At 40.8% G+C, this 23,290-nt stretch overlaps 2 protein-coding genes across 3 annotated transcripts in view; one reads left to right on the plus strand and one right to left on the minus strand.

Moving 5' to 3' along the window:
- LOC143851845 (ACT domain-containing protein ACR1-like) lies at positions 1 to 7,316 on the plus strand. Of its 2 annotated transcripts, none has more exons than XM_077361344.1 (8): positions 1 to 78; positions 1,799 to 1,870; positions 1,980 to 2,025; positions 3,798 to 3,912; positions 4,005 to 4,072; positions 5,668 to 6,243; positions 6,335 to 6,439; positions 6,767 to 7,316. In XM_077361344.1, exons 2-8 carry the CDS (start codon positions 1,800 to 1,802, stop codon positions 7,136 to 7,138), a joined length of 1,353 nt encoding a protein of 450 aa, XP_077217459.1. In that variant the 5' UTR covers positions 1 to 78; position 1,799; the 3' UTR covers positions 7,139 to 7,316. The 2 variants fall into 2 exon arrangements, with proteins under 2 accessions (XP_077217459.1, XP_077217457.1); XM_077361342.1 differs by lacking the exon at positions 1 to 78 and adding an exon at positions 1,388 to 1,595.
- The window catches only part of LOC143851844 (uncharacterized), a 22,902-nt gene continuing 6,861 nt past the window's right edge, over positions 7,250 to 23,290 (minus strand). The window contains exons 2-3 of the mRNA XM_077361341.1: positions 14,501 to 14,688; positions 7,250 to 8,106 (exon numbers count right to left, since the gene is read on the minus strand). Of these exons, the coding sequence (XP_077217456.1) occupies positions 7,462 to 8,106; positions 14,501 to 14,688 (833 nt within the window). The 3' untranslated portion in view covers positions 7,250 to 7,461. The remainder of the gene's footprint in view (positions 8,107 to 14,500; positions 14,689 to 23,290) is intronic.

Below are 23,290 nucleotides of genomic sequence, written 5' to 3' on the forward strand. Positions count from 1 at the left end.
TCTCTCTCTCTCTATAAATAATACAAGCCCTAGATCTTTCCTTCACAACTTTCGAGAAAGAAAAAGCTCTCTTCAAAGGTCTGAGATTTCTCTTTCTTACTCTCTTGCTTTCTCTTAATTCTACAAAGATTTTGAAATCTTGAGTGCTTTTTCCAATTTAGTGGAAATTTTTGTTTTCATCTTGAGATCTTTCGAGCTCTCTCGAATCAGATGGATTTCTAGTTTTCTACTACAATGAGTTAGTTTTTCTGAGCTCTCGCATCAGATTTTGCAATTTTTCTTGAAAATCTTTTCGAGTTTTTTCTTTTCTTTGAAAACAGAAAACGGTGAGCATCGATGAGATACGTTTGGATCTTTGGCCTGCTTCTTGCTAACGTGCGCCTTTTTCCATGTCTGGAATGAGATTTCTATTCAGAAAATTAGAGTTTTCCGAGCTCTCGCATCAGATTTTGTGGTTTTTCTTGAAAAATCTTTCCGAGTGTTTTTCTTTTTCTCAGAAAAGTGAGGATCGATGCGATACGTTTGGATCTTTGGCCCGCCACTTGCTAACGTGTGCCTTTGGAAGGAGATTTTTATTAGATTTTTTTTTTCTCTGTGTTACCTTTTAAGAAAATGACAAAATCGAAAATAAAAGCAAAATAAACTGCTGGTTTTTTTAGTTTCTCTTGAATTTTATCCTTTTCAAGAAATTATTATTGGTCATAGATTATAAATAAAATTTGCTAGTCTGACATGCAACAGACCAGCCGCGAAAAGCCTTTTGCGATGGACCATAGCAAATCATAAGAAATAAGAAATATCTATATTTATTGTAAACAAGAATCTCCTTTCTTTTTTTCTTTTCTTTTTTAATGGACTCAAGAATCCAAGATCGGAATCTCCTTTCGGTTCTAGGGTTTTCCCAAAAAAATAAAAAATAAAACAATTCATTTTCTTTTATTGAGGAATTCTAGACTGAAGGGAGCCCTTGCAAAAAAAGAGGTGAAAGGGCTCCCCCATTGGCTGCACATCACCATCATGATGGTGATGTGCAGCCAATGGGGGAGCCCTTTCACCTCTTTTTTTGCAAGGGCTCCCTTCAGTTTAGACTTCCTCTATAATATGAAGCCTTGATTTTCTCTACACGTTTTTGATGACTTCAATGATCATCTCAATTTCAAACAGAGAAGAAGAATTCGGGATTTTACTCTTTATTCAAATTAGACTTTTATCTTATCCTTAAAAATCAAATTCTCGCCAAATTATTAAAATATCTGAATTTTTATTATTTTAGGTATATAGTACTATAGTAGTAGTACAACCTAGGGTTTTGCTAGGCAATTTCATGGAAAGCCATTTTGCGGTTGACTTTTGCAGGAGAGGAGAACAATAATTGAATGATACAAAACCTTTTAAAAAATGGCTTTCCTCGAAATTGCTTAGCAAATCCTTCTTTCTACAACTTTTTTTAGGGAAATGATTTTTTCGCCCCATTATAGGATAATGCGCCTCCTTGTAACGTGAATTGTGGGCAGGCTTTAAAGCTTTCTGACGTTATACAGTGGAGCGCATTATCCTACAGCGGGGGTGAAAAAATCAGCTCCACCATTTTAGATGTGAGAGGATTGGCATTTTTTTGTTCTCGCATTTTTCATTTCGTATCATGAGAAATTGAAGTAGAAGAGTACAATAAGATTTGGCTGTCCAGCACCTCTTTCTTACCTAGCAAGTTCCCACCGCCGTTTGCTTACTCTCTCTCTCTCTCTCTCTCTCTCTACACATAGGGTTTTTCTAAGGTTTTCTCATGAAATTATCGCAGGATGGAGTGCCATTATCAGCCTTATTTCGATCCAGAATACGAATCCCTCATTGAACGCATATACCCACCTCGGTAACTCTCTCTCTCTCTTTCTCTCTCTCTCTCTCTAGAAGTTTAATTGGATTTTTGCATATGATTTTTTTTTTTTTTGAATTTTGTTTCTTATGATGGGTTTTTGCAGGGTTTGCATTGACAACGACACACGTGAAGACTGCACTCTTGTGAAGGTGAACTTTCCTTATTACCTTTCCTATGTAGAGTCCTTTGTTTCCTTCTCTTTATTTTTCAAAGTGTTTGATTAGGGTAAAAGGAGATTTGATTTTATAAGTCAAAATAGCTGGCAAGTGCTTCTTTTTTCAACACCTTAAACCCATCTCATTCGGAAGAAGGCTTCCGTAAGCGGCTAAAAATTCTGGAAAAAAAAAAAGAAAGTTTAAATTAAAATTATAAATTATAAATTGGATGAAACTGCTTTTCCTTCTTTCACATCTTAAACCCATCTCTGAGAGACTAAAACTTTTGGGAAAAAAAGAAAGGAAGATGAAATGATAGTTTGGTCTTATTAGGAGTTAGAGGGTGTAAGCAGTAAGAAATCTTTTTTTAAAATATTCATTTGGGTTGTTTGGAAATAGAATATTTTATTGTGGGAATTAAAGCAGGGACGTAGCCAGGAATTTGCTTAGGAGCAAACCATGGTGATTATACAATAATAAGTAAATAAAAACACTAAAAGATCACAGAAAGTACAATCTTGGATTGGACCCTAGTCCATCCATGCAAAACCATCATAATTGGGAAGACATGTTTGATATTGGGATTCATCTGTTTCTTCTGAATTTTTCTGGTTGGGTCAGCTAGAAAAGAGCCAATATCTCCTTTGAAAACCTATAATCTTTGACTGATATAGGGGCACATGGTGTTGGATTAAACCTGCATATGTAATGCAAGTAGAAGAAAAGGTTACTGGGTTTTACTGGTTTAGGCTCTGTAGCATCAGATATCTGTCTCTCTGAAAAGTATGATGTCTACCCAACCAAACTAAGTCTAGAAAGTGAAACAGCCCTTATTGTTTTCCATGTACAGTCCACTGTTTTGCAGACTTGGTTTATGTACCCTCCGTTTGCTTATCAGTCAACCATCAGTCTGCCTTATATTTGATAAAGCCATCAAATCCTCCCCTTAGTAGCCCCGTACTCCACATTTATGTAGGCCACCTTCATGGTCTGTTAGAGAACTGCTTGATTGGAAAACTTGATATTGGCACCCCTCTGTAATTTAATGTCTATCATCTGCTATTCACTTATAACTAACAACCAACAGCCAACGGCCATGCTGAGGTCCCCTGCAACGAATGGGCCATCGTTGCATGTCATAGGTAGACCCACGGACCAACATCACCACATCAGAGTTTTGGCAGGTATAGAATCTCTCTTAAGAGTTGAGTTTGCTAGTATCAAAACTCGTTGAGTTGATTCTAAACTCAGGCAGTGTCGACTCAACTCGGTAAACGAGTTGATCGTTCAACAATTGGGGCCAGACAATTATGTGTGGAATCTCCTTATGCTTATTGAAAAATGTGAATTTTTTTCAAGTCACACTTCACTCGTTCGAGTGGATTCAACTCACCCACTTTCAACTCTTAAGCTTTCCTGTGAAACTTCGTGGTGGGTCAGACTTTAGGGGTCCAACTCAGGCTAGGTTGAGGCCAACCTGCGGACCCAAAACCTCAACACTGGGTCGGCCCATTAAATAATCTGATAAAATCTGATAAAATTCTTGGAAATAATCTGATAAAATCACCTATTAAATATTGGATAAACAGACATCTGATAAAATCCTTGGAAATAATCTTGTCTTTACAATTGATCTGAACATTTAAATGGCCTGATGCTTGATATATCAACATACTCTGAACATGTTCATAATGATTAATTAGTAGAATCATACAAGAGCTAAAAGGCTCGTCCCATATAAGATGTTCTTGTTTTTATTCATTCAGGTTGATAGCAAGAACAAGCATGGGATTCTGCTGGAAATGGTGCAAGTTCTAACAGATCTCGATCTCGTAATCTCCAAATCTTACATCTCATCGGACGGTAGATGGTTAATGGACGGTGAGAGATTCTTCTCATTTACATTTCTTCACCTAACGTAGAGTTTCTGATACACATGCATCTTACCTCACCTATCTTGGTATCCTCTGCAGTGTTCCACGTGACAGACCAGCTTGGGAACAAAATAACTGACGAGCCTCTCATTAATTACATACAACAGGTTTGACTCTGTCCTCTTCCTTTTTGACCTCCCTTCCCATTGGATTTGTTTTCATTGCTTAATGATGTTTTCTGAAAAGGATCTCCTGCACAATAAAGAGGGTCTTCGAAAGTATTAAAATAGTAGAAAGTAGTGTTCTTATTAAAAACAGTAGGTGCCCTTTTCATGCCGCAAATGCTTTGTTTTTTAGGTTAAATTGGTCAATTCTCAATAGATTAAAAGTATGCCGTTGTAAGCTGGGACTCGGCTGTTTTGGCAGCTTGTTTCCCTTTTATTTCATTCCTTTCTTGTGAGAAAAAAGAAGAAGATTATGAAAATCAGCTTTCGTCATGTTTAAAGATCCGAACCCACTCTACAATAAAGGTTTTATAATAGTGCACATCTTTTCCTCTGATTTGGACCCGGACACTAGTGTCGTGTGTCGTCCACATGGACATAGAGTATCCGACATGATAGCTTCTGAAATACAGAAACAACGATACGGCTAAAACAGAAAGTATATGTAATCATGATTTGTAGACGGAGATTCATATGTCGAGTTTTGACATGGATATGAAGTGTCTGACATTGAAACCCCAAAAAATCTAGAAATGGTGACGCACACATGCATATTAAATTACCGGTTACTATCATAATTTGCAACAATATAAATACGGTATTCGTTTAATAAACTAGTAACTCTTAAAGTTAATCAACTGTAATCTAAAACAAACATGAGATAATCAAATAACTATGCATTTATCATATTTACCGAGAAAGGGATACCGATATGATAATATTGGAGTAAGAGTTTGTTATGGTTTTTGGTTTAGGAGGAGGATAAAACAACAAATATTGATTAAAGAATAGCTTATAATAGGAAAAAGATTTAATAATAAAAGAAGTAAATACAATATTTAATGATAAAACAGAATGTCACACTTGACACATTACAAAAATGTGTCGACATGCCCACATTAAGTTTGACACTTCTAGCAATAAACCCATAACCATATCATTTTCCTCTAAATTATGGAAATGAAAAAAATTTCAAGGAAAAAAGTGTGCACAAGAAATATTTTTCATGCAATCAAAACAGGGCCTTTTAAGTATAAGCTTCGAAACTCCCCCTCTGTCATATTTGCCTCCATTTTACCTTACCCACATTCTTGTCTGATTTTGTTTTACAAACTCAATCAAAACTTCTTTGTTTTTTCCTGAGTTGTGACCATGTTAACCGAATACTCGACCATGTCGATTGGGTATTCCATTGAGCTGCACACAGTCGACTAGAATATGCTTGAGCTACTTTTGACCCGCATCTATGCTTTTGAAACATGGGATGCTAGCATACATCTCAAAAGGCATTTCGCGGATGGCCTGTTGCATGTGAGAGCAGCCACCTCGTGAAAGTAGACAAAATCTGCTGAGAAGTGTGCCTGTGTGGCTGCTCTCAGGCCATCCGCGAAATGCCTTTTGCGATGGACGCTAGGAAATCCCTTATAATAACAGGGGTTCCTTCAATCCATTACTTACTATACATAGTAAGGTTTCGGATTTACTATAAATAGTAATTTTATTTTACTATAAATAGTAAAATGTACAAGTGCTTGCAGTCACTCTGTGCTGGGAGCACCAATGAGGAGGTGGGGCCCCCGAGGCACGTTCCGGCGGAGAACACCACAGTGGAGATGACTGCCACCGATCGTCCGGGCCTCCTATCTGAGATCTCGGCCGTTCTGGCAGGCCTCGACTGCCACATCATGGCCGCAAAGGCATGGACCCACAACAAACGGGCCGCCTTGATCATGTACGTGGTGGACCAGAGGACCGGAGGGCCCATTTCCGACCGGGACCTCCTCTCCCACATGGAAGAGCAGCTCCAGAATATGGTGGGGAAGAAGAGGGTCAGGATTTCAGGGCCCACCAAAGGTCAGACCCACACGGAGCGTCGGCTCCATCAGATGATGTTCGCGGATCGGGATTACGAGATGGACGGCCAGGATGAAGAAGGGAGGAGAAAGAGTGGGGCCCTCACTGTGGAGATTTGTAATGAGAAAGGGTATTCAGTTGTGAGTGTGAAGAGTAGAGATAGGCCTAAGTTGCTTTTTGATACGGTGTGTGCTCTAACTGATATGGACTATGTTGTATTTCATGCTGTCATCAGCTCCCATGGTTCTCTTGCTGTACAGGTACGTTCTCCCTCTTTTGTATTTTTGTTTTTGACAGAAATGCCCTTCGTCTTTTACTAAAATTCTCATTGGGTATGGTTTTGTTGGGCAGGAATATTATCTACGGCACAGGAATGGGTGCACTTTGGATACTGAGAGCGAAAGACGGAGACTGACCCAATGCCTTGTAGCTGCAGTGGAGCGGAGGGTCTCTTATGTCAGTAACTAAACCAATCCCCAACACTACCGTTTTTTAATAATTGCACAAACCCAGCTTGTCTTTTCTTTTTTAATTGGCTTCTGAATTTTAATATATTTTACTCTGCAATAACCTTTGACAGCTGTTTGAATAATAAAAGACAAGCTGAGTTAGTTCAATTATCAAAAAACATATTGTACTTTTCAACTTAAAGATCATATTGAAAAAAATGAACTAATGTGAATGGATGCAAGAAAGAACGGGAGCTAAAAAGGAGGGAAAAAAAAAACTAGCTTTTCATCAGTTAAAAACATATAGACAAGTTCTTGATGTTTGAATTCACAGGGATTGAGACTCGACGTCTGCACCTGCAACAAACTCGGCCTGCTCTCAGACATCATGCGGGTCTTCGGTGAAAATGGGCTATCAGTAGCAAGGGCCGAGATTGCCACACGCGGCGAGAGAGCAGTTGGAGCATTCTATGTCACAGATACATCGGGGAACGATGTAGAACCAGCTACAGTTGAATCACTGAGGAAGGAGATTGGCGCTGCTACCGTTCTAGAGGTGAACAATTCCCACCCTTGGACTCCTCTCAAATCCAAAGGTGGGGGCGAAAATGCTGCTGTGGAAGAACAGCCAAGATTCTCATTGGGCAGTCTGTTATGGTCTCAGCTCGAGAGACTATCCCGCAACTTCGGCTCTATAAGATCCTGAAACACCAAAGAAGAAAACACTTTCTTGTTTGTAGATATTGTGTTATTTATATTGTTTTCTCCATTCTTTGTTTAGTTTTCCTGTCCATTGTTCATATGATGTTATTGTATGTGTGTGAAAATGATCTTGTACATAATATTAAACTGAATTTTCAATACATGATTCTTCCATTCATTCATCATAAGGTGAAAACTCGAGTGATTCAGAAAACATCATGGAGACTTATATACAACATATCAGTAGTTGTGAGGGTAAATGATAAAGAAATAAATCAGAGTACACAGATACAAAGGAGACTGATAGAGAAGGAGAGCCACTACACATCACAGAGCGTCAATCTCGTCGACGCTAAGCCAGTCAGTGGAATCCTTGGTCTCGGTGTCGGAATTTGAATGCCTGGGTTTCTGGTTTCTGGGATTGTCGGAATGGGAATCTCTTTCTGAGTTACGGGAGGAGCTTTTACCGAGCTGGACCCATCCTCTCGAATCTTTCGTTGAAGAGTCGGAAGCATCTGTTACTGTTTTGCTTACATCATCATCATCCTCGAGATCACTGAATGATACATCATCTTCATTACCAAGAGGAATTGAAGCACTGGTCATTTCGGAATGATCCTCGTGCAACCAGTCATCTCCTTCGTCTTCCATCACCTCCTCTGATGATACATTGATTGGTAAATTCTTAGTCTGGTTCGTCGGCCCTTCTTCAACAACAGACTTATCAATGAATCTCATCTCTGTGGTGACTACGGGGTGCTTTATAGTCTCAAAATCTGTTGTAGATACAGAAGCTGACATGGGTTCAAATGGGAAAGTCCTGATCGGTGCAGTTTCGGATGAAATGTATGATGTATTGAGCTGCTCTTGGGGAGCATCTCTTGTGAAGGATGTGCTTCTTCCAGACCTCTCCGGGTCTCGCTTTGTTCTGTCCTGTAACTCCTGCAACAACATAGCTCTGGCTTCCACAATCTGCAAGAAAAATGAGTGTGAAACATTACTGATAAAGACTCATCAACTTTTCCAAAAGAGTTAATTGTTTTACTTTAGTAGATGTTCTAAGGTTTTGTCATAAAGGCTTTGTTTCTTTCAATGTAAATGGGTGTAAAATAAATTTTTGCCCTTTTTTAGTAAAAAAATAGGCATACAATTGTTTTATGTCCATTTTACGTCAAAAGGAACGAGGCCTAAGCAAATCTAATGAACTAACAGCATAATTGTGTCAAGATCCAACCACAGGGTTTCTAAGAATAAAAGATAGACATGATGGGCCCAGAAATGGAGGTGAAGCAAAAATACCAAAACAAATTATAGCTACATCATTAGACTCCACAATCATATATGGAAACAGAGCAGCAATTGGAATTAAGAAGCCGACTCAATGCGAGCCCTACTGGTCCAACCACAATGATGTTAAGATCTTCTCCGGAAAATGGGACTAGTGCGGATGATGGAGAAATGTGATTTGTGCCAAGCCACAGACAGAAAAAATCACCCCCTCTTTCACTAGTTTCCACTTTCCGGAACTGGTGGTGTCACCGCACCCTCAAGAAAATCTGCCTCCTCTTCCCTTCCCATCTTTTGGTTTTCCTGTGCGGCTAATGAAAACACCCATCCGGGTTTGATTCAGCTTCAGAGTATGTTACATGGATTCTACTGAATGAGCGAAGAATCCGTGTCGGACATGTCTCGGATTCCAATACTTTAGGATTCACAAAGATACTTCTAGATCACTTTTAATTGTTTTTTTTTTTTCTAAATACTGCTCTACTACAACGTTACAGTTACTGCATGTTTTAAGTTTAATCCATCTTTATAGTAAGTTCTTTATACAAAAATAATATATTATATTTACTCAACCTACTAAAAATTCTAATATGTTATTAATTATAATTAAAATTTCAGAATTAATTAAAATATTTTGGCGAATCCTGGAATCTTTCTCTGAGGTTTGCTGATTCCGACACTCAAAGCGCGTGTCTGAAAATGACATTCGTAACCGTACCGATGCAACATAGGCTTCATATGATGCAACATAATCATTTATCCATATTCAGGACCTCTTCTAATTTCGGACTTTGCTCCAGCATTCTTACAACACATGCTGCAGCTATCTGCAGCATCTCCACTAGATCTTCCTCAGTGTTCAGATACCTCATCAGCTCGGTGTCGAACACTTTGCTGTCGACTCCTCATGGAAGACGAACTGCGCCCAATGGACCAAGTGCACCACTTTCTTTGCCTCCCAATGTATCTACGGGTGACTTTTAGGTAAGAAGCTAAAGTAGCAACACTCCAACACCACAGACATCTGATGACTGATGCTTTCCGTGTGTCGATCACCTCTAAAGCCTGGTATCCGGATGCCCCAGACAGTGGTATCGTCGTGTTCATCAAGGTGGTTAGGCCAGGATCGGACGTGTGTAAAATCTCTCGCCTTACATTCTGTATGCACAACTCATCCAGCAGGTTTGTGCATGCAGCAGGAATCAAAAACATCAGCCATGGAAGGTAGCACTCTCCTTTCATGCTAGATAAAAAAAATTACCATTAAAGCAGCTCAATTAACTTCAATGATTATGCTCCAGCAATTAAAGCAGTCATAATCCTAAACATAACGTTCAGAGACTAAAAATAATGCCATCATTCCACAATTGAAACAGCAGTGAAGGCAGCGCATTTTAGCCGCAATTAAAGCAGTGCTAAGAAGTGGAAATAAAAGCCTTCTTCCAAATTGACAGAGTGGCACTTTTAATAACCAACAGAGAGCCAAGTGACTTCAAGCGGCGATGCTGGCATTCTTTCTTTTTTTTTAAAGATAAAAAATTCATTAAGACGCCGATAACCAGATTACAAGAACTGGGATAAGGTGTCCTACTCATGCAAATGGCAACTATGCCTTACCCAATCTGTGAGCAATATTTAGTGCAATCCCAGTCCAGAGATATCCAAATACATGATCCTATAACATAGATGTATCCCCACCCTCAAGAGCAGGCCATAAGCGTACCACCTTGGACAGCCACCTAATTTTGATAAACTGGACACCCGCACATACATTCTCGAGATGGGTACACTCTACGATGCAGCAGCATGACAGCATCATATTCATGGCCCATAGACTCAGAGTAGGCAGAGCACGGAGAGGCCAGATATAACCAGCCTGAAATGAATACTGCAACCCTCTCGCTCAAATATTTTACCCTGCAGTCCGAATTCCTGTAATGTCCATCCCAGTATCTATAGGTCGGAGCAAAGAATATGATAATGTGACAACTACAAATACCCCTCCTCTCTTTGCAGGGCCGGGGCTTTTAGACGATAGCAACATGTCCTTGTGAAACCTCTCTGCACTTACTAAGTGCTAGAGTTTACATTCATATTGCAACCATGGAGATACACAATCTAGTCTAATATATAGTCCAGCCACTTCAACGACAAACTGCAGTCCTGAAGATTGCTGTCCTAAGCTGTATCTACAGGGCTTTGGCCAATTAATTCCTGCCGGGCGCTCACATGCTCCCCTTAATTCACCCAATACAGGAATCAGGAACAGAGGGCGAAACCTCCTTTTAAACGTGCAGTAAGCAGAAAATCAAAAACATTGTAGGTCTCCTGAAATGCAGCAGCCCTGACCCCTGGCATGCACAGCCATAACTTCTCTGATCTGCTCCTGTTGCTGTCTGATAAACACATGGTATAGAGACCCTCCGCCATGCTTCAAAGCTCCTAGAGGCACTGCATTGATCCATCCCACGCAACAACCTGACATAGAATTTGGAAAAAACGTAGGACAATCCTATTCCATACTTTCACTATCATCAAGTGCTATCAGCATCTCGTCCCTGTCCACTCTATTTTTGGCCAACTCATTTGCCTCCTCATTTGCCGAACATCTTTCATGTTGGAATCTAGGTGTGATCGACATGACCAATTTTCTCATTTCATCAATGATTGAAGCCATCTTCCACAGCTCAGAGGCTTTATTACATGCCCGAAATATAACGCTGGAAGACTCACCTTCTAAAACCAAATGTTCAATTCCATTTGCTGCAACCCACCTTAGGCCCCACAGCAATGTCTTGGCTTCTGCTTCATTTGCATCACATATCCCATCTGGGCATGAATAAGACACTAATTTTTTACCATTTTCATTTCGGATTAGGCTGCCAAAGCCCGCCCGACCGGGTTACCTTTTGAACATACGTCGAAACTCAGTTTTATCCACCTGCGGGGAGGAGGGGATCATCTCGGTGTGGTTGTCAGTCTTTTCTTTTTTCAGCATTTACCATTTTCCAGTTTCTGAGAATCTCGCCAACATTATAACACAACGCTTCCTTTCCACACCTACTCCAAAAACTGAGGTCGAAACCTTGCATTTTGTCGTTGAAGATAGTGCTTGTTCTGTTCTTCCCATAATGCCATATTATTGCATAAGGTACTAGCCGCCAAACCGCTTGACCCGCTTCTCCAAATGCCCCCCACACCACTACAAAATGATTTTCTTTATAGAATTTGGAAGAGGCCATGGTTTATGTACATTCAAAGGCGGTAGCAGAAAGGACAATGAATCATAAGATGATCCAAGGATTTGTCATTTTGCTTACACAAAATGCACCAACTTGCCATGCACACTTTTCTTCTCTTCAAATGATAACACATGTTGATCTTTCTCCTTGCCACCGACCAAGTAAAAGCCACTACCCTTGGTGGAGACCAGGATTGCCACACCCTAGCACATCGAGAGAATTTCTAGGCAAAATGGCCAACCTGTATAAAAAAATCGAACAGAGAATGAGCAGGAAAAATTCGAAGTCTACACCCTTCAGTCCAAAGAAAGGGGTGAGCAATAACAGGAATGAAGATGCGAAAGTAGGACGATTAAATTCATTTGAGGTTAGCCTAGCCTAATGGACCCAACTCCCTTGACCCCCCCCCCCCCCCCCCCCCCCCTCCATATAATCACTCATTGCGGCTTCCCTTTTCGTTAGCATTGGCTTGCAAATGCTGACATAACAGAGACTCCTAGCCAACGATTTACCGAAAACCTTTACCTACACCCTCTCCCCACCCACCCTAAACCTAAGGATTCATACACTGACATGGACCCACGAATGGACTTCCATGCAGCTAAGCCATTGCTTAAAGGGTTCTTACTCTCACCACTACCCCCCAGACCAGCCAATATTTATCTCCTATAATTTTATGCAGTATTGCATTCTTCTCTTCTCCAAATCTTCACAGCCAATACGCCAGGAGGGTTTTGTCCCTTAATTTGATGTTTCTGATTCATAAGCCACCGTGTTTCTTCAATCTACACACCTTTTTCCAGTTCATCAGGTGCTTCAGCTTTTTCTTCCCTTCCCCCTTTCCCAAAGAAAAGTACACTGGTAGATTAGATAGCACCGTCTTTATCAGTGTCATTCTTTAGCCAAAGAGATATAATGTTTCTTCGAGGACGCTAACTTTCTTTCCATCCTTTCAACAACATGGTCCCATATTGCCACTTTTGGTATCCATACCCAAATGAGAGGCCCGGATAGGTAATTGGTAAATCTTTGTCTTTGCAACCAAGAATTGAGGCATAGTCACTCACCTCCTCAGGTCTCATATTAACCCCTGTCAGGTGCTTTTTGAGAAGTTTATCTTTAGGCCTGACACCATATCAAAGCATTGAAAATTTCTTTTCAAGTTTCTCACATTATCATCTACCTCCAAGAATTGAAGGTGATTCTTGGAAGTTTATCTTTAGGCCTGAGTGTCATTAGCGAACTGAAGCTGATTCACGGGTTGCACGTTTCGACTTCATTCCAAACCCCTCATTAATCCTAATCCTTCCGCCTTTGCTATTGGAACACTTACGGCTTCCACCACCATTAAGAATAGATAAGGTGAAATAGAATCTCCCTTCATTAACCCTCTTGTACTACCAAAAAGCTCACCGGTTTTCTATTCAAGAGGATGGAGAATGAAGCAGTATCTAAGGACTCTCTAATCCAACCTCCCCATTTCTAACTGGATCCCGTCTTTTCTTGTATGAACTCCAGAAACTTCCAATAAACATGGTCATAGGCCCTCTCCAAATCAATATTGCACAAGATTCTCCAATTATCTCTCCCGGTGGTGTCAATGACCTCATTTGTTATGAGGATGCCATCTAATAATTATCCTGAGGATGCCATTGGATTCCCCTTGAAAATTAGAGGTGATGCTCCCCATCACTTCCTTAACCCTTCTAGCTAGTATTTTTGTCAAGATTTTATACATGTGTACCAGGTTGATGGGACGGAAAGCCTTCAGATCGATTGTCCGTTCCTTCTACAGTATGAGAATGGTGAAAGGGGTGTTACTTTCCTTGCTCAATCAGCCTCTCAGATGGAACTCCTCTAAAAAAAAGCAATACCTTCTTGATTACCTCCCAAGTAGCTCTGATAAAATGTCATTGGGAACTGGAGCCTTGTCCTTTGTCAATGATCCCATTAACAAAGACACCCTGCACTGATTCGATGCGAATGATAGGATCAAGGTTGCCTGTCAGCTAATCATTGAGGCAAATGAATATTTTCAATGCCAGCTCATGATCCATTAGGTCAAGGACACGATCACTATTGCCAATGAGCAGCTCGTTGAGCGTAAGAAACAAGTGCATTTTAGCCTAAGCACATCATTGCAGCACTAGCATTACGAAAACCAGCACTGCACATCCCGAGAAGTACATGGCAGATGGCAACAACTTTGTGGGCCATCTAATTTCCTCCCTTTCTTTTCTCATCTCCACTCCCTCTTTTTCTTCATCCTTCCTTTTGTTCTCTCAATTTCAGGACACTTTGGTCATTTCATATAAAACTGTACCAATCTCACCAACAACAACCAAGTAGAATGAAAAGTTCCATTAGAATTAAAATCCCCAAAAATTGGGGCATCAATGAACTTTTAAAGTACCAAAGAAATTCAACAAGCCTCCTTATTTGCATTCAATTGATCAACAAGAATATTTCTATTGAAGTGGCCCCATCCAACCTCCACAAAAAAAGTAAAGAACCAAATCAAAAGATGCATCCACAACATGCACACAAACCTAAGGCTTAGTTAAAGCACCAAGAAGCAGGAGGTGCAGGGATGAAGGGAATAAAAACTAGAAAATTAACAAATTTATTACCCCAGGCATCTAAGAATGGTAAGATTCGAAAGGAGGATGGACAAGATTTTAAAGTAACATAGACCTCCCAGGGTAGAATTTTATGCAACTATAATTTGAGGACAGATATATACTATATCCATAGACTAGAGATTGTGTAAGGAAGCAGATCATATACGATGAGCAAAAATGATATGTGGTAATGCTATAGTGGAGTAAGGAACTTACCTGGGGAGTTGCCAAAAGCTCGGCATCATGCTTATTGAGCCTGGAATGTAGAAGCACGAAATAAATCTTCCAAAAGCATCCTTCACTCATATGACTGGGGCAAAGCTCGATCCTAAGAGCTGCTAATCTTGATGCAAGACGCTCAACTGCCAAAGCATGCTCTTGTTGGGCATCTGACATATCAAAATCTGGGAAAATAAAATTTACAGATGTAAAAACATGAGTTAGAATCTTACACAATTGTCTGAAATTATGACAACAAAAGAATAGCCAAAAAAGGCACAGGATAATTACGCATTAAATTTTCATTAATCAAATAGTTTCTTCCCAGTTGACAATGACATTCCATAACTTCTAAGTTTAATAAAATAGGAACAATTTCCGAAAGTCCAGATTAATGGGCTAGCACGCTTGCTAGGTTGTTAAGTGGACTAATTTCCGACAACACTTTGGCCTACCACTAGGTGTGGGAAGGCCTCACACAAAGGCTTGGGATCTGATAGTTGAAAGGGTGGATTGAAGATTACACACTTGGAAGCGGAACATAGTCTCCCTGGGAAGCAGAATTAATCTTATCAAAGTTGTGTTAGCCAATGTCCCGATCTACCATCTATCCATTTTCAAATGCCCCATGAGCGTGAGGCTTCTCTGGCGTGAGGCTTCTCCGGTGTGATTTCTCTCACCCCCGGTGTTGAGGGCCCAAGCCCTTCAAGATCCTCATCTTCCTTCCTTGAAACCTAGAACCCAAGCCCTTCTTGACCCTTTAGATTGCTTTTGAAATATACCAAATTTCGCTTGAGAAATTACAGAGCGATGCTTATCAATCCACTCAGGGTTGTTGCTTCAAAGAAAAAATACGATTAGAAGTTTTCTTGGGTGAATGTGGAATTTCAGGCGAATCTCCAGTGAGACTCGGGATTGATTTCTGGTGTGCCAGAGGGGGCCCAAGTTCGCAAATCTCCTTTGGTTTTTTCTTGTCTATAGGGCCCAAGCCCTTCCCGTCTCCTCTCAATTTTCTCAGGGCAGCGAAGCTAGTATAAGAATCGAAGGAGAAGATGGACCAGAGAGTACAAAGGCAATAGGTTCTGGGTACTTAGAGGCACATTGGGGGAAAGCATGGAAGGGAGAGATTGTTCAACCAGCCTTTGGAAGTTAATATTAATGTCCTTCCTGGAGATTGGGTTTGCAAGCTATCTTAACTTCAGGAGGGAAAGCTGTAGATTGTGTCATGGTTCAAAATTGTCGATACCACCTAAAGCGAAATGTGCGGTAGGCCAATGGCCGGACTCCGGGAAGATCAAAATTATTGACACTGGAGAGACCCCTGTGATCTCTATTTCTGGAAAGGAGGTGGAGAATAGACGTCAACTTCTTAAAGCCTGTCTTATTGGAAGGATGAAGATGGAGGAATGGGAAATAGAAGATCTTCAGCATTGGGCAAAATGACTGGGATATCCCTTCATTATCCTGGCCTTCTGTCCTAAGCATAAAGAAGTGTCGTTCATGTTCGAATCGCCAGAATCTGCCTCGAAGATTTTAAATATGCGCGGGCGAGCTCTAGTCAATACCTCCTACCTCTATCTTCGTGGAACTTGGGATAACAGTAGGGTGCAAGAGCTATTTGGGTAAAATTTTATGGAATTCCCCTTCATGCCTGGGCAATCTCGACTGTGGAAGGTTTGGGAAAAATCTTTGAACCGGTTCTGGAAACTAAAATGGAAGGAGACCATGGCCTGTGCATGCGGTATGTATCTGCAAAGGTGTTAAGTTATTGAGGTCTTTCGTGCGTCTGAAAATTGAGAATAGTTGGTTTACAATTGGAGTGGAGAGCGAAGGGGGGGAATCTGACAATCAAGAATCACTCAAGCGGAAACTAAGTAACAAGAATAGGTCAGATCCTAATTCTCTGAAAGGTGCAGACCAGCGGGCATCGGAGGGAGGTTCAGGGTTTGGATGATTATCCTGACCTGGAGTCGGGATGCTTCCGATCGGTACAGTACCGGAGCGGGCCCACGGATGATCCAAGGATTTCATTTGGTTCGACGGATATGTCGCTACTTAGCAGAAAGACCTCAACCATTGATTATGGGGTTGGAACAGGTCCATCGAAGACTGGTGATGTGTCCATGTCAGATGCAGTTTCAAATTTCAATATTCAAACCAAGGAGGATGACGGCTATGCTGGTAATTTGGATTGGTATCCGGTGTGTATACGTGGCACTGTACATGGGCTTGATACGAACGAAAATATAGAAAAGACAAAAAAAGGGGCAGACTCTCTTGGAGCCATTGAACCAGAAGATGAAGTCTATTTATGGTCCAGCTGGAGGTGACGTCAGCTTTGTCCACAAATCGGCCTTGTCGTCCTTTAAGGAAGAGGTTACGATACGGACAAGGTTTTAAATCTCAGTTTCGGTTTCGGTCATCGGCGAAACCGAAACGTTTCGGTTTCCGTACGAAATTTCGGACGAAATCTTGAAAAAATTTCACCGAAATTTCGGGTGAAATTTTGTACTTAACCGAAATGTTTCACCGAAATTTCCGAAATTTCACCGAAACGTTTCGTTTCGGCCGAAATTTCTGAAATGTTTCGGCGAAGTTTGGTACTTTTCCAACTCAATGTGAATTTCGTTTCGTTTTCCACCGAAACCGAAATATTTCGGCCGAAATTTAAAACCATGGATACGGAGACCAGAAGTGCCCGATAAGGATCCATTAAGGAGGTGGCATTCTGAAAGACCAATTTTTTTGGAAATTAAGGGGTTTTGGCATCAAGGCAAAACTTGGTAATTTACTGGGTTTCTTTAAGGATAGGTCAGCTGTAGTAATCCCTCAACCAAAGGGCAGATGTGGTCTGAAAGTCAAGGCCCATCTCTCCAGAAGACCTTTTAAGCATCGGAATAATAGAAGAAATCGCCTCAGCTCCCCTGAGCAAAAGCTTGCCTTGAAAAGTCTCTTGCTGAAAAGAAGGGTGCTCATCGGGCCAGAAAATATAGCGAAGGAAAGGGCGTGGATGAACCTGGAAAAGATCAGGCAAAAGGAGTAAACTCAATGTTGGTAGGATGGTGAGAGAAGTAAAACAGTTTGACACAGAAAGTGGAACCTATGTTGATTAACACTGAGAAGGAGGTCTCAGCGGAGGGTTCTGTCTGGCTTTCGGCTGGTGGATGGGAACAGGTGGGTTTCTCAATGTTGTTTAACATGAAGCTCGGGTTTTGGAATGTTAGGAGTCTCGAGGAGGATAAGAAGATTCAAGCAGTTAAGGATCTAGTTCACCACCATAAATTAGATCTTCGTACGATTGTGGAATCAAAGATTATGGGGGTTACCGATAATCTTATTGATAAAGTGTGGGGGAGGAATCATGGAGGGTGGGTAGCAAAAGAGGCTGTGGGGTCAGCAGGGGGAATATTGGTAATTTGGAAGGAGAAACTTTTGGTAATGGAGGAATTCTCAATTGGCAGATTCTCTGTTTTGATAAGGTTCGTCTTGTCAAATTGGGGGAAAAGTTGGTATTGACGGTGGTCTATGGCCCAGTCAGGGCTAGGGAAAGAAATGAATTGTGGGTGGAATTGATGTCCATCCGCAATCAATGGCAGGGTGCTTGGATTGTGGGGGGTGATTTCAATACTATCCGCTTTCCGGGGGAAAAGAAAACACAGGGAAGGATTACGACGAGTATGAGAAAGTTTTCCGATTTCATCATAGAAAATGAATTAATTGATCTTCCTTTGGAAGGTGCAAGGTTCACTTGGTCAAACAACCACGATTGGCTAGTTATGAGCCAGTTGGATCATATCCTGATCTCTTAAGATCGGGAGGAACATTTCCCCATGATTATTCAGTGGGCTTTCTCAAAACCGGTGTCTGACCATAATCCAATCCTCCTAAGGATTGCGGAGTTCTCAGGTGGACCCTGCCCCTTGAAATTTGATCTTGTTTTATGCGAGTTGCCGGAGTTCGAAGACAAGTTAAAGCTCTGGTGGGATGAGATCAAGGTTGAAGGCTGGAAAGGCTTTATTTTGTGTAAAAAATTGAAAGGGATCAAAATAAAAATTAAGGATTGGCAACAAGTGATCGATGGGGAAAATCGAAGAAGAAAGGAGGAAGTTCTTGCTGTATTGGAGTTTCTAGAGGGAAAGGAAGCAGATGGTAGTCTCTCATATTAAGAAAAGATTGAAATTTCGACTAGGCCTGCTGGAAGAGCATGAAGAAATCCTTAGGTTAGAAGAGATTCGATGGAGGCAGAAATCAAGAGCTACTTGGCCCGAAGGTGATAGAAACTCAAAGTTCTTTCACCGGATGGCAAATATAAGGAGAAGAATCAATAATATTAGCTGCTACTAAGATGTTTCAGTTCGCCAGGTTGTCTCTTGCCTGCCCATGGATTCAGCAGCAGTTCGAAAGGTTGTGGAGAACGAGCTAGTGGGAAAGAGCTGGAGATCATGAGAAGCATTTCCACACAAGGAGCCCCTGAGAAAGTCATTGGTTGGGAAGCGAAGCTTCCAGAATGCCGACTACATGGGAACAGATTAAGGATAGGCTGCATCCAGGCAGGAGAGGAGTTGGTGGAAAATGCTGAAGTGATTAAAGACATGATAATTCAGTATTATTCCACTTTGTATTCTAAGACAGTTGAATGGCCGCCAAAAATTGAAGGGTTGTGATTCAGGGTCATCAGCGATGCACAGAGAAGCTTTTGGATAGGGATTTCACGAAAGATGAGGTGGAGCAAGCAATATTCTCGATGTAGAAAGACAAAGCACTTGGCCGGATGGGTTCCCTATGTTTTTTTTTTCAAAAAATATTGGAGCATTGTGAAGGGAGAAGTGATGGCTTTTATTTCTGAGTTTCAGAAAGGGGAATTATTAGTGAAGCAGTAAAAGCGACGTTCATAGCTCTCATTCCAGAGAATGAAGGAATCATTGGAGTTAAAGATTTTCAGCCGATTAGCCTAATTCACAATGTCTCAAAGATCATCTCAAAGGTCCTCGCAAGGAGGCTAAAGAGTACCATGGGTGACATCATATCACAATTTCAAGGAGCTTTTGTAGGCTCTAAGCAGATTCTGAACAGTGTGTTGATTGCTAATGAGATAGTGGATTCTGTAAAAAAAATGGGGGGCACGGGTCTGGTGCTTAAAATTGATATTGAAAAGGCGTACGATCACATTGGGAATGAGGTATTAGATGACATACAACATCAGATGGTATTTGGGAACAAAAGGAGGAAATGGACCAATGCAGTGGTGTCATCCAACATCTTCTCAACCCTAATTAATGGATCAGCAATAGGATTCTTCAAAAGCTCAAGGGGTCTACGCCAGGGCGACCTTTATCCCCGTATTTGTTCATAATGGTGGTAGAAACCTTGAGCCTTATCAAAGGCAAAGAATATGGGGATGATCCGAGGAATGAAAGCGGGTTCAAACGGGGAAGAAATACTCATCTACAGTTTGCGAATGACACTTTGGTGTTCATCGAAAAGGAGGAATGCGTAGTTGCTAATGTGAGGCGTATCTTTAGGTGGTTTGAATTGATATCAGGCTTGAAAAATAATTTTAATAAAGAGCACGATGTTTGGGATTAATGCGGACCAATATGAGGTGAAGAAGTTTGCTTCGGTGATAGGTTGTGAAGCTAATATACTGCCTATCTCCTACCTTGGATTACCTCCGGGGTTCGAAATTCCTTCGGCAGCTCAATGAGATCCGGTCATAGAGAGAATTGAACGTAAGCTAGCAACTTGGAAAAAAAAGTACATCTCGTTGGGAGGTAGGATTGCGCTGATTAAAGCAGCATTAGCAAACATGCCAGTATACTTCATGTCACCATTCAAAATCCCAATGAAGGTGGCTTTAAGAATTGAAAAGCTCCAGCGGGATCTCCTATGGGAGGGAAATGGTGAAGCAAAGAAGTTAAAACATTTGATGAACTGGAAGAGGGTTTCTAAATTGAAGAATGGAGATTTGGGAATAGGTAAGATCAAAGCCCGTAATATGTCTCTATTGGGTAAATGGTTATGACGTTACAGGAATGAAAAAACTGCACTTTGGCACAAAGTTATAGTTAAGAAATACGGAATGGAGTGGGGAGAATGGAATGCTAAAGATCCGGGGTCGGGTAAGGGATCAGGGCCTGGAAATCGATTTGCTCGGTGAAAAAGGATTTTGAGGCCTTTTTCGTTATAAGGTTGGGAAAGGGAAGGAGGTCAGATTTTGACTGGATCTATGGAGTGGCGATAAACTGCCGAGTGAGGATACCCGAGATTGTTTAGGATAGCATTGAATCCTAGTGCATCTGTAGCGGAGTACCTGGTGAGAAACAATGACATGGGGAGAGGTTTATTGGACCTAAGGTTGAGAAGGGACCTTAAAGACGAGGAAATCTTGGATTTTCTGGTGCTCCTATCACAACTAAATTCAATGTATTGCTCAAATTTTAAAGAGGATGAGAGAACCTAGAACCTAGAGCCGGATGGAGAATTCTCAACGAAGTCTTTTTTTGCTTCAATTAATAAAGCCCGGGCTTCTAGAAGTAGAGTGTGGAAATCCATGGCACCGCCAAGAGTGGTGGCTCTTTTGTGGAGAGTTGTTCACAGGAAAACTAATACTTGTGACCAACTAAATAAAAGAAAGCTCAATTTGGCTAGTAGATGTGTCTTGTGTATGAATTCGGAAGAGAATTTGGATCATCTGATGTTGCATTGCCCTTTCTCCTTTCAATTATGGGCAAAGGCAGTGCAGGTATTTGAGATATCATGAGTTTTTCCAAGATCTATCAGCGAAATCTTATTAAATTGGTGCTCAGGTCCATTTGGGGATACAGGTAGGTTGCTTTGGAAGACCATCCCATATCCCATCGTTTGGAACATATGGAAAGAACGTATAGACGTATTTTTTCGAGGAGAAGAGTAAGAGTGCAAGTAGGGTGGCATCGGATATAAGAGTGGAAATTATTTCCTAGGTAAAAGCAAAAAAAGAAAATCCCTTACGGATTAGGGGATATTCTGCGCAATTGGTGGGCGATTTTATGGGAAAGAACTATCCAGAATAAACCTCAGCCTAAGTGGAAGCCTCCGCCTCTGGGATCGGTTAAACTAAATTTTGATGGAAGCTCGAAAAGCAATCCAGGAAAAGCTAGGATTGGTGGACTGATTAGGGATGACAAGGAATCAATAATAATGTCTTTTTCGGGGCCAACAGGAGAATGTGATTGGAATGAAGCTGAAGTTAAAGCCATGCTTTTTGGTCTTCGCTGGGCTTATGAGCACGATATGGGGCCGCTAATTGTGGAAGGGGACTCAGCTAATGCAGTAGCTTGGGTCAAATCTCATGGAAAGTGAATTTCAGAGGTAAATTCTTTGACAAAATTGGATTAGGTGGCTCAGCTATTGGGGATATTAGAGTCCCTCTACATTAAAAAGGCTGATACGAATAAAATTGTTTGGATCTGGAACTCCTCCGCTCCGTCAAATTATTTTACTATCCAATTGTTCACAACTACGACGTCGCTTCCAGCTAGTGTGGAATATTCCTGCTCTGCCCCAAGGTTAGTGTGTTTGGCTGGACTGCCAGGTCCCCTTTTTTCACTACCAAAGCCTTACAAACAACAAACATTCATAGAACATGTCAAGCAACAATTCAACCATACTCAGATCTAAAGGAGAACAACCATCAAGAATGTAGAAGTACCAGCTTGAATAAACCCAGGGTATTCCAGAAGCGACAGAAAATGATAAATATCTGGCAATTCCTACATTTATACCCTCGACATGGGGTAGAGAAATAATTTCAGATGATTGATATATTCGTACCCACGACATGGGGCAAAGTAATCATTAAATTTTCATTCTCCATTTAACACATATCATTCTCAAATCAAAAGATAGAAACCAGGGTTAACTCAACAGAGAAATATCCAACAAGTATATGGAAATATCAAATTCGAGAAATCTACAGATGCTCCAAAAACAAAAGAGAACAACAATAAGAAAACATGCAATCAAGTGATTCATCCATTTATACCCACGACATGGGGTAAAGAAATCATTTGATTTCTGCTATTTATTTAACAGATATGACCTTATAAATCATTCACAACAAAAATTAACTCCAAATTAGAGCCAAATATCAAGTCAAAATCAAACCCATGAACTGAGATTATTTTTTTTTTTTGAGTGAAAATAAACATCCATGCACATTTCAACAATAGAAGGGGTTAGAGATGCTATTTTGGACAAAACTTATTTTTGCTCTGAATTTGTATCCGAATAGCGAGGCAATAGACTTCGCTCCTGATTATCCACATCATGAAGATTTAGCCAGTTGATTATGCCTGACGTCTTGTATGACATTCCTAAGGACACTTGACTTGTGATTCTTTTTGTTTTCAAAATGTCTACTGTTACGCTCCTTCCAAATTCTGTATATTGCAGAGGCAAAAGCGATTTGAAGGGCAATCGCAGCTTGATTTTTTCCAGGCCAGTCAAATCTAATCCAATTTTCTTCTTCTTGCAGAGAGTTCTGGGGTCTTCTTCGACTATTGAATCTCCATAAAATGTATCTCCAGATCCAACTTGAATACTGTAGACACCTCATTTTGACCGGGCCCTAAAATCTCCAAAGTAGAGTCGAGGTATCGAAGTTGAAGAAATTCCTGGGGAGTTAGACCCAAGCACGAAGAAAATTCAAAATTTTGTCAACCTGTTGTGCTCATTGACAAGTGTAAAGTTCCCAAAGGATGGTTAATGTTTCAAGGAAGGTGCTCGTAAAATTTTAGGTAAATCGGA

This window comes from Tasmannia lanceolata, unplaced genomic scaffold (assembly GCF_043159265.1).
Source record: "Tasmannia lanceolata isolate RefF3 unplaced genomic scaffold, GAP_Taslan_0.1 ptg000018l, whole genome shotgun sequence".
Taxonomy (NCBI): domain Eukaryota; kingdom Viridiplantae; phylum Streptophyta; class Magnoliopsida; order Canellales; family Winteraceae; genus Tasmannia; species Tasmannia lanceolata.

Bases quoted from the DNA above. Each gene is read 5' to 3' on its own strand.
- LOC143851845 (XM_077361342.1), top strand. The intron at 1,871-1,979 runs GTAACTCTCTCT...GGGTTTTTGCAG, and splicing joins GAACGCATATACCCACCTCG to GGTTTGCATTGACAACGACA. The intron at 4,073-5,667 runs GTTTGACTCTGT...AAGTGCTTGCAG, and splicing joins TCATTAATTACATACAACAG to TCACTCTGTGCTGGGAGCAC.